The sequence below is a fragment of the Eublepharis macularius genome, chromosome 2 (assembly GCF_028583425.1).
Source record: "Eublepharis macularius isolate TG4126 chromosome 2, MPM_Emac_v1.0, whole genome shotgun sequence".
NCBI classification, from domain to species: domain Eukaryota; kingdom Metazoa; phylum Chordata; class Lepidosauria; order Squamata; family Eublepharidae; genus Eublepharis; species Eublepharis macularius.
Window position 1 is genome coordinate 202,168,311 of NC_072791.1, and position 14,508 is coordinate 202,182,818.

Here is a 14,508-nt window from a genome sequence, read left to right on the forward strand (position 1 = left end):
ACATTTAATTTGGTTTTTCTATTAGCGCCGAAATAAAGAAAATATAAAATATATTAAACAACCTACAGATTTATTTTCTTGTCAAAAACAATTCAGGGGTGATGACAGACAGTCTTCTTACGTTTTATGATGAATTATTTTTTTTCTCATTCTTCTGCACGCTGGAGACAACGGGAGTGGGGGGAGAATAGAATAGATGCCGTTCTTTGGACAGGGGTTTGGGGGCCACTGTCTTTTCCTGTTAGCTGCCCCATCTATCTCAATGCTTTTGTTTTTAAGGGTTACAACCCCCACGTTAGCAAAGAGCACGGAAAAGCAGGGCGATACATCACCGCTCCAAATGTGCTGCTATAATCGTATTTCTTTAATGGGGGTGTTCAGGGAGCAAGAGAGAGTGGGGGCGTGTGTGGCTTATCTAACAAAGAACCCCTGGGAACACTCCAGTATATATTTAACCAAACTGCAATTAAAGACAGTATCAGCTTGTATCATTTAGAGCTAATGCAATAATAATGGTAAATTACAGGGCCAAAATGGCTTGTGATAGCAGCCTTTGTATTCCCTGTAGTTTCCGCGTCGTTGTAATTAATGCCAGGGTGAGCAGTTGGTAAAGGCGAATTTCGTGCAAGGGACATCTTGGGCTTAACAGCAACAACAAAAATCGAATAGAAAGAGAGTGTTTGGTTCACCCCCATTGACTGTCACATTTTCCCCATCGAAATATTGATCTTACGGTGAAAGAAAGAAAAAGGGGGAAATGGAAGGAAAGAAAAAGAAAGGGGGGAGAGGAAGGGAAGGAAGGAAAGGAAGAAGGAAAGAAGATTGATTCAAATTTGTTTGTCCTATCCACAAGATTTTCGAGAAATATCTTCAACAACATTCTGTTTAATAAACAGAAAAGAACCCCCCCCCCGTATTTCTATTCTGTTTTGAAAAGCAAAACATTACTTAAGAGTCTTCATGGCACAAGATCAAACGCGCCCTTTTGCCAGAATGAATTAAGATTAGTATTTACATAGAAGATGGAGAAAGCCCTAAAATAGTCACATACATGTAAAATAGGGGCAAATTAATGTCTGTTGACTATTTTCCTCCTTCCATAATATGCACGTAGTATTTGTAAACACTCATCTGTCGGGCCAGCCAATTAAAGTTAAACCAATGTTTGGACTTACTGCCCGTCTGCTATAAATTTGATAAACGCTTTGCATTTGCAGTGTTTAAAAAATTCGGATTAATATGAATTAATCCATCTGATCTGTGTATGAAGGACCAGCGTAAAGAGGTTATTCTAAGAAATGTTCATAAGCCTGAATTGACAAAACAAAAACCAAGCATCCTCACGCAATTATTAGCAGGGTCTCAACCAAATCTGGTTGCTTTGGATTTAAATACCATTTATTTTACATGACCAAACACAATAAATAACGTCATATACAAAGCTTTGTTGTTATTGCACATTTGTGAAATATTTTTACAGGGAGTTCCGTACAGCTAGCACTATCTGAAGCACGACTTTATTTACAGTTTTCGGATAATAACCAGGTCCAACGGACCAAACATAAAACGATTTTAATTCATTTTATTCTTTTTCCCCCAACCAGCAACCTCATCGATCATTTCTAAGCTATATATATATATATTTATATTTATATTTATAGTTTGGAAAAAATGTAAACATTATTGCCAAAATTATCTTTACATCCAATAAAGGGGACCATGGCAAATGAGTTCGAAAAATCGAAAAAGGTAAAGCTGGTCAAAGAATCCCACGTTTTGGTCTATTTTTTTCAGTTAGCATTAAATTATATATTAATAAAAATTTAAATATAAACTCAGTAGACAACAGCTGGTATATTTTTTCTTTTTTAATACATAAGTAGTCTGGTTACTTACTCTTACAAAAATGATAATTTTTTTTTGCCAGTTAGGTCATTAGTTTAAAGTTCTCTAAATATACTATCGACGGTTCTTGTCAAGATCTCCTGAGCCTTTCACCACCTTTCACTGCTTTCAGCATCTTCTAGCGGTGCTGTCCCCCACTATTCCTGTCCTACCTCCATTCAACCACTCTGTCTCCATCCTTTGACCCCCCCCCCCAAATCTAGTTTATGTTCACTGAACAAAACAGTACAGACTTTAAAAATCATTTCCTAAAAGGCTATTATCAGAACCTGGGGCGGGGGGGGGGGGGCAAAACAAAACCAAAAGAATCCAGTGTCTTAAAAACAGAAGAATTTTGGACACTTATTTGAAATATATATAAATCAGAGAGAACGGATGGCCTTCTCACCTTATACCCAGGGCCTAAATAAGCAATAGCTAGTTATTCGAAGGCTTCAACTCTTCAGAAAAAATCTCATTATGTGAAGAGCGAAGTAGCTCTGTAGGGAGTATTATGGAAATCTCCGAGTTTGATTTAATGAGGCTTTTCACATTGGTGGAATATCAACTTGAACAGAGGGGGGGAAAAGTCTACCCGGAGCGTCCAAGTTACCAAAATGAAAATTGGCAATTGAGATGATAAGAACCGTGGCTTTCTTGTGCAAAATCACTTCCAAGGTACCAGAGATAACATTAAATAACATACATTCTTTGCACCAAGAACAATGTTTTATGTACCGAGTCTCTTATCTGTCTCTTCTAATGACTTCCCTTAGCGGGTTGTTAGTACTTGACAGCAGGTCTCCGTGCGGGGAACTCTCCCCCCCCATCCCACATTCAAAGGAGGTCCATCAGAGAACATGATTGGCAATTTTCGTCATAATCTACACATTATTAGCATCAGAATTGACACGGCTGTAACACCGGTGGTTTGGGTTGCGCCTTGCTTCAAGTTCGCGGAAGTCCCTCCGGTCTTAGGGGGGTTGAGCTCTCCTACCCGCTGGTGGCTTTTCCAGGGGCAAAGGCGTGGGAGAAAATAAAACCCAGACTCATTATTTCCTCTTTCCTTTAGAAAAAAAAGTGAAAAACTAACTCAAACTTAAAAAAACAAAAGGAAAGTATCCGAAAGTTAGTAATTCAGAACAATGAGTCACATGCCTAGAAAGTTTCAAGTATTTCCCAGATAGCGTGGACTATGGTCGTCAGAAAGCATGAGGCATTATTTTAAAAAATAACACCGCCCCCCCCAAGAAACCCCAAATGAGCCTCTCCCTATCTAGACTCGCTAACCGCCTGCCTTAGGCTTGTTTTTCTTTCACCAGCCTAGCCCGGCAGCCTCCTTAGGTTACCCCTCTATGGGCGTCCCCTGCAAAAAGTTCGCTGGTCGTTTCCAGTTCAATAGGCCAGGACTGAGCTGAAACTGTCCGAAGAATCGCATTTTCCCCTTGGTGCAAAACACCCCTTTCTTTGCATACTAACACCTTCGGGGATTGTTTGCTTCAACATAACGAAAGTTCCATTCAGCAGGCGTACATGTTAATTTATTTTGCTTTTAAAGTACCCATTTTTTTAAAATCGGCTACCTTGAAAACACAAAATTAAACTAGAGGCTCAGAGACGCTCAGCCAGTTCCCAGGGTCGCCAACAGGGGGAGCAACGCAGGCATTCAAGTATAGAGTGCCTGGAAACCTTCTCTTGGTTCCGCTCAATATTGGGGAGGGGGGAGATGTATAAAAATGGATATTTGGTCCCTCCACTGGGGCTGCTCCCCATGCCCGCTTTCAAGCATTCTGATTAGCAGCCGCCCTTTTTTGCTTCCATATTAAACCAGGGTCATTGCAATAACAAAGCTTAATAATTAAAAAAAGGTTGCTAGAGCTCCAGTGTAAATCCTCTTCCGCACACACACACACCCTCCTCCCCGCCCCCCCTTTACAAAATGCTTGGCTCCTGCCTCGGCCACCCCGCTGGGCCGCCGGGCTGGCTAGTTATCTGGTCAAGGGCGCCTCCTCCCGCTGGTCTGGGGAGGCCACGGCCGTCTTGCTGAGCACCGCCGCCGAGTAAGGCAAAAAGCCGCTTTCGGAGCGCTGCGAGGCCGCAGCTGCCGCTCCCGCAGCAGTGCAGGTGAAATCCGAGCCGGCAGCCCGCGATCCCAGGGCCGCCGCGGCCGCCGCCGCTGATTGGCTGCTGTGGCAGCTGAGGCAGGAGCAAGGGGCGGGGCCGGTGGGCGGGGCCGAAGAAGCCGCGGCAGCCGCGGCCGCAGCCGCTGCGGCTGCCGCGGAAGCCGCGGCGCTGCTGTTCAGACCCGCGGCAGCCGCGGCGGCGGGCGACTGGTAGAGGCCCGGGTGCCTGAAGCTGCACAGCAGCTCCGGGCGGGAATAGGGGTGCGATAGGGCGCGGAAGGTGTCCAGAGGGCGGATGGAGGTGGCGAAAGGGGAGGCGGCCGCCCCAGAAGCTGCTGCTGCCGCGGCCGCCGCAGTCACCCCGACGTGCGGGTAGTAGTGCAGAGGCACGTGGGAATGGAAGGGGTAAGGTAGGCTCCCCGTGGCCGCCGCGTGGGTCATCATGTAGGTGTAGAAGCTGGGGTCCGCCGGGTGGGGCCACGACATGGCCAGCCTTTGCCGCTTGTCCTTCATGCGTCGGTTCTGGAACCACACCTGAAGGTGGAGAGCAAGAGGAGCGCGGTGGGTAGACGAAGGGGCAACAGAGCAGGGTGGGGGATTTTACACAGCAGCGCGGCAAAAGCAGCAGGAGTAGCGAGGCGACCCTCCACCCCCAGCCTACTGGGCCCAAATGTCCGGCAGGAGCTCACCTCCGATTGGGTCCCTCCAGACCCAAAAGTCCACCGGCTGGGCACCAAGATTTGCTCTTGCCGCTAGAGCACAGAATTAGCGCTAGGAAAGCTTCCGAGAAGCATCCTGGCGGTCTTTCCACACGACTTTTAGGCACAAAACCCACCTTTTGTCTGCTTCTAACTCCCCACAGCTTGTACCGGAATCGTCAGATAGTATTTGTTTCTCCGACGTTCTTGTTCTAGGTTCCTAATTGTTACGAAGGTTCCCTCCCCCCTTCCAGACACACAGACACCGGAAAGGAATAACGGAGCACAAGTTGCATAGCTGCAACACCATTTACAAAAGCACGAAGTGGAAACCGTTCTTTTTGCGCATTAAGCCCCGCTGAAATCAACTTCCTCACTGCCCATCTGGTTGCTAAAGCACATCAGTGCCAAATTCTTGCGCGGATCATTTGGAGAGCTACAACCCCTCATTTTAAGGGCTATGGATCTCAGCCGCGGAGAAACAGCAATATGGCTTACGTTTCCGCTCCTTCCCATTTATCCTGCAACATACTGTCCCGCCGGAATTTTTTTAAAAATCCCTTTACAAAGCAATTTATTCCTGAACTCATCCATGTTGTTTTGTACCCTTTAAAACCAGATAGGCTTTTAGAACTACAAAAAGTGGGTGGCTTTGATTCTTCCCCCGGCTTGTTTTCGGCAGCCTTCCATCTTTAGGGAGCTAGAAGAGGCCTTCTCGCTTGCGCTGCCTGCCACGGTAGAAAAACGTTCCGTAGGGGAAAAAAACGAATAAAAAGGAAAGCAACCCGAGAAAGAATATACTTCCAATTCATTCCAAAACGAATCAATTCCTTATCCAATTCCGCTAGCGTTTTGCGTTGTTTTATTAAATTGCGTTAATATGCGCGCCACCTTCTCTCTTCTCTCAATCTCTCTCTCTGAAACTGAGCAAAACAATAAAAGTAAGCCGAGGAAAAAGAGAGAAAGAGAACGAAAGGGAAGGCTGCTGCAGACTTAAAATAGCCTATCAGTCTAAAGGCGACGGCGCGATTCTCGGAATCGTTTGTCTGCCGTATTGTGATGCTATCATTAGCCTTATTTTGCTACCCTGGGGAAGCAGGGGCGAAAACTACTGTGCCTTGCCTGTCACCCGGGCGCCACTGGAACTGGGCCGCGCTCGGGTGACTGAAGAACCCAAAAGACTCGCCCAGGCCCCGAACTGGCTCCGGGCCTCTTGCAACCCGCCCCCCAATCCCTCTGCCTCGTCTTCCCAATACCTTAATGGTGGTCTCGGGCAGGTTGAGCGCAGCGGCCAGCTCGCACCTCCTGGGCCGAGACACATAGTTCTCCCGGTAGAACTCCTTTTCCAGCCTGGCTATCTGCTCCCGGGTGAAGGCGGTGCGGTACCTCCTGACTTGATCCGCTCCGGAGGCCGAGCTCCCCAAGGCGCTCCCGCTGTGCAGGCTGCTGAGGCTCGAACCCGAGGACGAGGTGGTGGTGCTGGGCGTGGAGCTGTTTTCCGAGTAACCTAAAAGAGCAACAAAGCCGAGGTTTAGTCTCGGGCAGAGGTGCCGGCACCGTTTGTAATCCGGGCCCTCTGGTAATTAATACTGACTGTCAGGGATACGGATTGCCGCCGTTAATCGAATCAATAAAAGTTTGTTTTCTGCGCCGAAAAAGAATGGCTTCATAACCGAAGGATCCTATCGAAATCAGACGTTTTCGTTTAAAAAATCGTCTCCTTTCTATCTTAGCCATTCAATTCACCCGGAGAAAAGTTTGAAACGCCTTTTGTAAAGCCGAATACAAAGCAATTTCTGACTCCAGTCCTAACTCCTGGGTACGGGTTCTTGCCCCCCTTATATATCAGAGACGCAAAACAGAAGTCCTAAACGGAAAGACTTGGCCTGTAAATTAATTGTCTCCTAGGATACCTTTGGTAAAAAAATTTAAAAAGCAAATGCCATGGCACAGGAGGGGGAAATCTCCTCTGAGTTATTATTTTGGAAGCAGCCTTAAACCAGATATGTTCCCACTCTGGGTTTTCTAAAAAAAAAGTTCAAAATTAAATGAATAATTTTAAGAGTAAAAAATGGAAAGGAAGGAAGGAAGAAGTTAGGGATCCCCCCCCCTTAAAAAAAACCCGGATAGTTCTTTTTTTGTAAAACTAGCAAACTGAAAGGAAAAAATTTCCCTAGGGGGACAGAAACATCCAGACATGTTTTGTCTGGAAGCCCCCTATAACTGCTCCCCGGAAGATGCTCTTTTCTAAATGTCTTGTCCCGAACTGCGCCTGTCTATATACTTCTGATAGAAAAATAAACTAGGAGAAAAAAAATCAAGCTGGAGAAATGAGGCTTGAATCGACAAATACAAAGCAATGAATCCCCTAAAAGAGCTCCTCGGATACCGCAGATCCCCTCTCTGGTATGTACAAATACTCCAGTGAAGTCCTGTCCTGAGTTGCAGGGGGGTCCTGCTTTGGACAAGGGCGGATAAAGAGCACAGCAGACCCGCAACCGGGATTTCCAGGCGCCCACACACCTCACAGTGCGACCCCGCTCCGGCCCTGGGTCTGCTGCCTGGCGCCCGCATCCCAGAAAGGGCCAAGGTATTTCCCCGCAAGCTTTGGCACCGAAGGCGCCGCGGCTGCGCTCCTAAGAACCTTTCCCTCGGATTAAGCCCCTCTGAATCAAATAGGGCTTACTTTCCGGTAGACCTGCTTAGGCTTGCTCCCCGCCTCCAAAGCCCCCGCTGGCCCGCCAAGTTCTCGCCCCGGGAAGCGGAGCAGGAGAACTAGCGCGCCTTACCTTTGTTGCCGCCGCCGTTGTTTTCCTTCAGCTGCGAGGACTGCAGGCCGCCGGGGGAGCGCAGCGCCGAGCAGCCCACCTCCACGTCGCTGCTCATGTCGGCCTCCGGGGCAACTTCGGAGTAGTGGCCGATTTTCTTCCTGCTCTCGGCCGGAGGCAGCTCCGGGCCCGCAGCGCCCTCGCCGCTCGGGTGCTGCTGCAGGTTGAACAAAGTGTCGATCTCGAACTTGCCTTTGCCGGGGAGGTCCCCGAGGGCGCCGTGCAGGGAGGCCGAGGCCAGCCGAGGGCTGAGGCGGCCGCCGTGGGGCGAGTTCTCCAGGGCCTCCAGCACGGCGTTGCCCGCCGCGTCGGACAGGTTGGCCAGCCTCTTGCCGGCCGTCGGGCTGTGCAGCCCCCTTTCCATCAGGAGCATCTCCTTTCGTATTCTTTCCATCATCTCAGCCGGTTGTGTGTCTGTGGACGCGGGGGCGGGCGGGCGCGTTTCTCCCCTTTCGGGGGGAAAATAGATATATATTAAAAAATGTCAAAGTTGCAAGCCTGGGTCCCTTCTAATGATGAGGCTGCAGCCGAGGCTAATTCGCATTCAGCCCGCCGAGTGTCTCTAAATATTATCACCCCTTTCGGAGGGAGGCGTAAAAAAAAAAAAAAACAGGCGAAGCAGAAGCAGCCGCGAGGTGCCAAAGCGAAGGGAATGACTGGTCAAAATGACCCATACATCCTTCCTCGCCCCGAAATGTCATTCATCACCGAACGGAGCGCTCGTCATTAAGGTACGGATGACGCTGGCCGAATAATCATTTATTGTAACAGGTTTATAAGCAAATAAATACAAGCTCCTGTCAGCGGATAACGAAGGCGGCTTCTGTGCAGACAAATAGATCCAGGTAGAGAGGCAGGAAGAGCCGGAGTGAAGAGGCGAGCGCCTGTCCTCCTCTCCGGCGGCTCTGGCCGGGATGGCTCGGGGGTTTGGCCTCTGGGGTGAAATTGACAGTCTGATTAATAAAACGAGCCGAGCAACATTTCCCCCTTCATTTAGGTGCATCATTATGCTGTGATTCCCCCCACCCAACAGGCCCGCCACCTTTCTCCCCCTCCCTTTGCTTGTGTGTGTGTGTGTGTGTGCGGGCGTGTAGTCTTTTGGAGCTCCTCGCGATGCCGCCTCTTCCTCGTTTGTCCTCGGACTGGGCATCCAGGCGAAACCAGGCGAAGGGGCTTGGTTTCAAAGGAGGCGTTTGGGGAGACAACCCTGGGAGCAGAAAAGCGGCCAAAGGTGGATTTGGGGAGGCAAGAATCTCCCCCCACCCCCAGCTGATCGCCTTTTCACCACCTTCCTTTTCTATTTAACAAAAAGCAGGCTTCCCTGGAAGAAAGCGCCTCGACCTCCGCCCTCCCACCCCAGCCCAGCCCCTTTTCCTGGCTTGACTCACTCTTCTGGCAGATACGTACCAGCTCCAGGGTTTCTACCGCCAGCGATTGCCTGGGCAGGGAGCCATTGATTGTAATCCGGGGGGGGAGGCAATGTATTTATTTGCAGGCACCTACACCCCGGGATCTCGGCGCTGGTGTTGTTTGGAGGGAGGGGAGCTTTTTCCCAGCCTGTTTATTGACGGAACTCGTCTAAAGTCTTTCCTTCGCCTCTGGCTCAAAATCCTCTCTCTGGCGGAGTGCGTGAGCGCGAGAAACCTCGCAAGTAACCTCAAAGACGTTTAAAGCGCCACAGAGGAGCCCAAAGAGACATGCAAAGAGAAAACATTCTTCCGTTTATTCCTTCATTCTCTCTCTGGTTGCCTTTCAATCGAAGCCCCCCCCCTCCCCCAAGTCCGGATTTGAAGGCGTCAACGGCGTTCAGTCTTAGCAAAGTCACCCGTCCCTCTCATCAGCCCCCCCGCCCGCCCGCCTGGGCGCAAAGTTACCTGGCGCGCAGTTGGTTTCTCTGTTTCTCTCTCTTTCTTCCGAGGTTCTGCAGAATAGCCGCTCTCTCCCGGCGCCTTGGGGGACACGGGGAGAGCCGTTCTCCGGCCTTCCGCTGCCAAATCCTCTCCTCGCTCCCAACTTTGATTCCAGCCGCGACGCCGAGGGCAACCATTTAGAAGAAGACAAAGCCCTTGGCATGAGTATTCTGGGGGTACCTGCTCCTTCCAAGCCTTTCGCCCCTTTCTCTCCCCGCTCCTCTGCTAAAGTTGACCATTCTGACGGCGCGGGACAATAGAAACGCCTTCGCCTCTCTGTTGTGATCAGACACCTGCAAATGGCCACCAGACCCGGAGATCCGCGGGGAGAAGCCCATCTCCCTTCATTTGCAAGGTCGCTTGGTTCCAACGGCCCTAGGAGGGGGCTAATTTCAGAACTCTTCCCTCTTTCTGATCCTAAATAAGTGTACTTGAGGCAGGATCCGTCCCCAAAGCACTTTTAACGCCAGTTGATTTGAATGGAGCAGAGTTAAGCACGTGACTAACCCCCCAGTACAACTGCGTGTTAATTATTACTAGATTTTACTCTTAATTTGGGTAACATATTTCGGCGTATTTCAGAGAGCGGAAACGCTACTGAGGTCAAGAGAACAATATTTTGAATCGAATTTTAAGCGCAATGGAATGTAGGCGCCTCCCTGGAGAGTCCCTAGCGTGGCTCAACTGATTTTGACGGAATTTATTTCTGAATCTCACCTGGATATGTGAGGAGTTGGATTTAATCAGATTTATTTAGGTTGACTGTTCAGCATGAGGTGTGTGGAATTTTTAGGGCAACCCGACTGAGTGTCAACATCAGTTTGATTCTAAACTTACTGCTTGGAAGTAGGCAACCAGATCCATTGATTTACTCAGAAGTAAATTATTCAGGGTAGGCATTTGGAGGTCTCAAGGTCTAAAATTCTATCCGCTTTCAGTAAAGCGAAACTTAATCTACACTAAATCTAACTGAAACTTAATCTAAATTAAACCTATTGGAACAATAGCATATAGACTCTTAGAATATGCCAACTCATGGGAACCAGAACTTCACATTCTTGCTAAGAGGCATCTCATAATGTGATCTCTGGTTACTCTGGATGACTTGTATTGCAAAAACTGCATTCCATCATTCTGACTATTTATTGACTTGTACACTTACACTGGAGTGCGCGCCCACAACAACACTGGTTGGGAAATCAATATTCCCCCGATTAATTGACAAACGCTCCTTCTTCTGGCAACTTTTCCAAAGATTACTTTGTTTTGGGACCCCTTCCCCCGCAAATTACAACACCTCCTGCGTCTATTCGTCCACCATTTGGAACACAGCTCCGTTTTGGATTCAGTTCTGTGCTGGGATCCAATAAAATAGCATCAGACCTGAAGTTCAACGAGCTTCCACCTGAGTGGTTGGACGCAGAGGAGGTCTTCAGACTGGGTGAGAGAGTTCCCCCTCCCAGGTCCCCGCACAAAGTAATCGAAGTGCGGGGAGAAACCCCAGCTAAACAGACAAGAGGAAATAATGGTCAGTTCGCATGTTAAAGACTATCTTGTAATTCCTGATAGATCACAAAGTAATCTCAGCCAAGCTCGGGGAGTAACTAGTCATAAAATGGGAAGCGGAAGTCTGAGATGCCTTTCTCGTTGTCTTCTGGCGCCCCCGTCTGTTTTCTCGGAGGCTTCGAACAGGCTTGGCATCAGCGCCCCTCCCCCCATAGCTTTCTAAAACTTATATTAGGTAATACACAAAACTCAACTCAGAATTCATGCGGAATCCTTAAGCGTGACGGTCGCATATACATCATAGAACTGGGTCCAGCCAGATTTGCCATTCAGTCTCGCCTAATTCTCCTACTTACTACAGCCCCTTCCACGTGGCTTTCTCCCATTCAGATCCCATGACACCCCCCTCCAAGCATAGCCTTCTTGTTGGTCTCCTCCCCTTTTCTCCAACAGATTAACGGGTTGGATTAAACCCACGTGTATGGATATGGATATGTTTTCAGGTGGGTAGCGTTGATCTGTGGTAGAAGAGCAAGATTCGGGTCCAGTAGCACCTTAAAGACCTAAATTTCGAAGATATGAGTTTTTGAGGGTCCCAAGCTCCGTTAGTCAGATAGGAGGAGTGGGGAAAGGAAGGAGTCCTTATAATCCAGGCAGAGTGTGAGGAATAATATGTATATGTATATGTATATGTATATGTATATGTATATGTATATGTATATGTATATGTATATGTATATGTATATGTATATGTATATGTATATGTATATGTTGCAGGCAAAGTGCATAGTATCAGATGTGACAAGCAACTTCCCCCGTTTATTAGTGTTATTTTAGATTTTGCACTGTTTAAAGTACACCAGTACGGAATTTACATGCAGCCTCTGGCAATGTGGCTCCCTTCATCTGCAAAGGGGAGTGGGGAGTTTAGTACACGCCATAAAAAGAGCTTAATATTCATCTGCTAAGTAGATTTTAGGTAAGGACGTCGACCACAATGCACTGCTCTTCTCCCCCCCCCCACCAAATCCCTGGCATACTAATAAAGCAGTTATATTTCTAGACAAGCAAATTAATTGGCTTGCAGAGCCTTTAGGACTATTTATCTCTTCGGAAACTATTGGGGGGGGGTTCAAGCTGTTTTTCAAAGACCTCTTTGGAAGGGCGGAGAAACAGAAAGGGCAGGTTTTGCTGGGCAGTGTTTATTTAGTTGTTCTAAGTTTTGATGGAGGTGCCAGGGCCTCCCCCCCCCCCAAAAAAAGTGGTTCCCTGCGACATCAAAGGGCCGGCGGTCCATCTTGGGTAAGCTTTAATTGAGAACTACTCATCCGACTTCATTGAAAGGCAACCCGTGTTATGAGAGGACCTTCCATCCCCTCCAGCTCCTACCCAGCAGGCTGAGTAAATATTTGTTTTCCCGTCTTCCTGGGGATTCTCCGAGGTGAACTGAAAAGCCTTCCTGCTCGGGCAGGTAATAAACATGGCGTCCCCAGCCCAGCCTCCCGCCAGAAAGTCCGTCGCAGAGTCCTGGCTGTGTTTACTTCTGTCTAGACCCTCCAGTGCCAGGCGCTGGGGATGAACTTGGTTTCACCGCCGGGGTCAGCAAGACCAGGAGGGGTCAAGTCGAGGGTCAATTCGCTTGTGTTTCTCTCACAGAGAGAGGGGGGGGTTCTCCCTTAGCTGGTGAGTTGTATTCATGGTATAGACTTATTCACAGGTATTTTTCTAACCTCGATGAAACCAGCAAACTTGGGGGTTATGGTTAGCATCAAGATTTCCCATCCCAGCTGTCTGTGGCTATTGCGTCCGATTTACTTTCAGTCTTCGCCTCCTTAACTAGTTTTTACCCTCCTAGGAAGGTTGACTGATACGTATATGTGAATACGAAGGGAACCTTGGTTCTCTAAAGCTCATAGCCTGGAAATCTAGTTGGTCTTTAAGGTGCTACTGGACTCGAATCTTGCTCTTATACTGCAGACCAACACAGTTACCCACCTGAAGAAACGTATATACACACACGTATGTATATGTGTGTATGTATATATGCATGTGTGCGGGTATGAAAATAGTACATAATATGCAACATATAATAGGTGTGTGCAAAATAAAAAGGGGGGATCTTTTCTGATGCAGTCTGTTCCGCTCGCTACCTATAACGAGAATGTATATAATTAAATAGATGTAACGTTATAATATGCTCTCTCTCACACACACAATGAAAGTAATCCAGAGCAATTAAAATAGTTTTGCCCTTAACTAAAACGGATCTCAGAGGCTCTCTCAACTTCTCTAAGCAGCACCATAGAACAATAGGACTCGAATCCATCGCACATCTCCTAGTCCTATCTTTTTAAGACATTCACATGTATTGCCACGGTATTTACCCCGTCCCCTCCGCTCCCTCCGCGACTCCTAAAGAAAACAATGCCAGCCCTGGTTTTATTGTCTTACTGGTAGACAACCGTGGCGGAAATTTTGAGCTAATCTGACAGTTGCTGGTTCTGAGAACTCTCTTCCTTTTGCAGTAAAAATTCTTTTTAACCTAGAGGCTTCCAGGCTTCGGATTTCGTGCTAGCATTCCGGGCGACTGGCCAGCCCCAGCTCGCCTTCGTCGAGTCCTGAACGTTTAACAGGAAAACTTGTAGGGCCATCTAGTGGCCACGGCTGGGTACTGAATGCAACCACTGGAGAAATAGAAAGGTTGGAAAGAAGTCCCTCCAGTTTGCAGTTCAGGGGTTGGAGGGCCTGTTTGCTTTTAAAGCGCTTTGCTGATTGAACCTCTTCCCGATGTTGCTTCTGAAAACGTGCTGCGATGGTTTGTAGAGCTTTACAGGGGGCTTCTTGCCTTTCTGAGCAGCAAGAAATGGCTTGCAAATTACATCCGTTCAGTTCGCCCTTGGCTCCTGTGAGATGGTACCCACAAGTGATGCTAAGACTGACTTATGGGATGCGATACTTATCCTGCCCGTCCAACTTTCTGGCCCGTTTGATTGTGTTTTCTAAAAACATTTTTTTCCGTAGCAAATGGGTAGCAAAAGGAAAGGCGGAGATAAACAGCAAACCCTTTCAGATCTTGGGAAGGAAGGGCTGGCTGTAGGGCTGTAGCTACCATATCGCTGCTATCCGTACTATGAATTACTAGCGGGAGAAGTTTGGTTCAAAGACAGTTAAAGTCGGTCGCTTTCAAACCCAGTAAATGAATAAGAATTTAAAGATGTAATCATAAAGGAAGAAATTTACTTCAGAGTCAACGTTTTTCTCCAACTGAAATCAATAGGGTTATGACAGGGGTTGTGCCCCTAATATTTATAGATAATTTCTGATACCCGTTCTAACATATTATGTGCTTTGCTTTAAACGAAAAAAACCTCTGTTATTAAGTCGCCTTTATTAAATTAGACGCCTTTCGTTTCACATTATTCCAACGATGCAGTGAAGGATTTATTTCAATGGTCTGGCTTAATTCCCCGCTGTACTCTATGGGATCAAACTTTAGCTGGTTTGCATCCAGAATCAAGAACCCCAAGCTCCAAAAATCTCAGGCATCAAACTGCAAAGG

General features: G+C 47.8%; 1 protein-coding gene across 1 annotated transcript; it reads right to left on the bottom strand.

The window, feature by feature from the left end:
* Positions 1–3,872: 3,872 nt before the first annotated feature.
* EVX2 (even-skipped homeobox 2) lies at positions 3,873–7,930 on the bottom strand. Its single transcript, XM_054969857.1, has 3 exons — positions 7,504–7,930; positions 5,962–6,212; positions 3,873–4,541 (listed from the first exon to the last, which is right to left on the bottom strand). Exons 1-3 carry the CDS (start codon positions 7,928–7,930, stop codon positions 3,873–3,875), a joined length of 1,347 nt encoding a protein of 448 aa, XP_054825832.1.
* Positions 7,931–14,508: the final 6,578 nt, after the last annotated feature.

What these genes read in the sequence shown, in the direction of transcription:
- EVX2 (XM_054969857.1), bottom strand. Translation starts at nt 7,930, where the DNA reads ATGATGGAAAGAATACGAAAGGAGATGCTCCTGATGGAAAGGGGGCTG. An exon ending in GAAGGAAAACAACGGCGGCG is followed by an intron (nt 6,213 to 7,503) that starts GCAACAAAGGTA and finishes TTGCTCTTTTAG; the next exon opens with GTTACTCGGAAAACAGCTCC. An exon ending in TGCCCGAGACCACCATTAAG is followed by an intron (nt 4,542 to 5,961) that starts GTATTGGGAAGA and finishes CTCCACCTTCAG; the next exon opens with GTGTGGTTCCAGAACCGACG.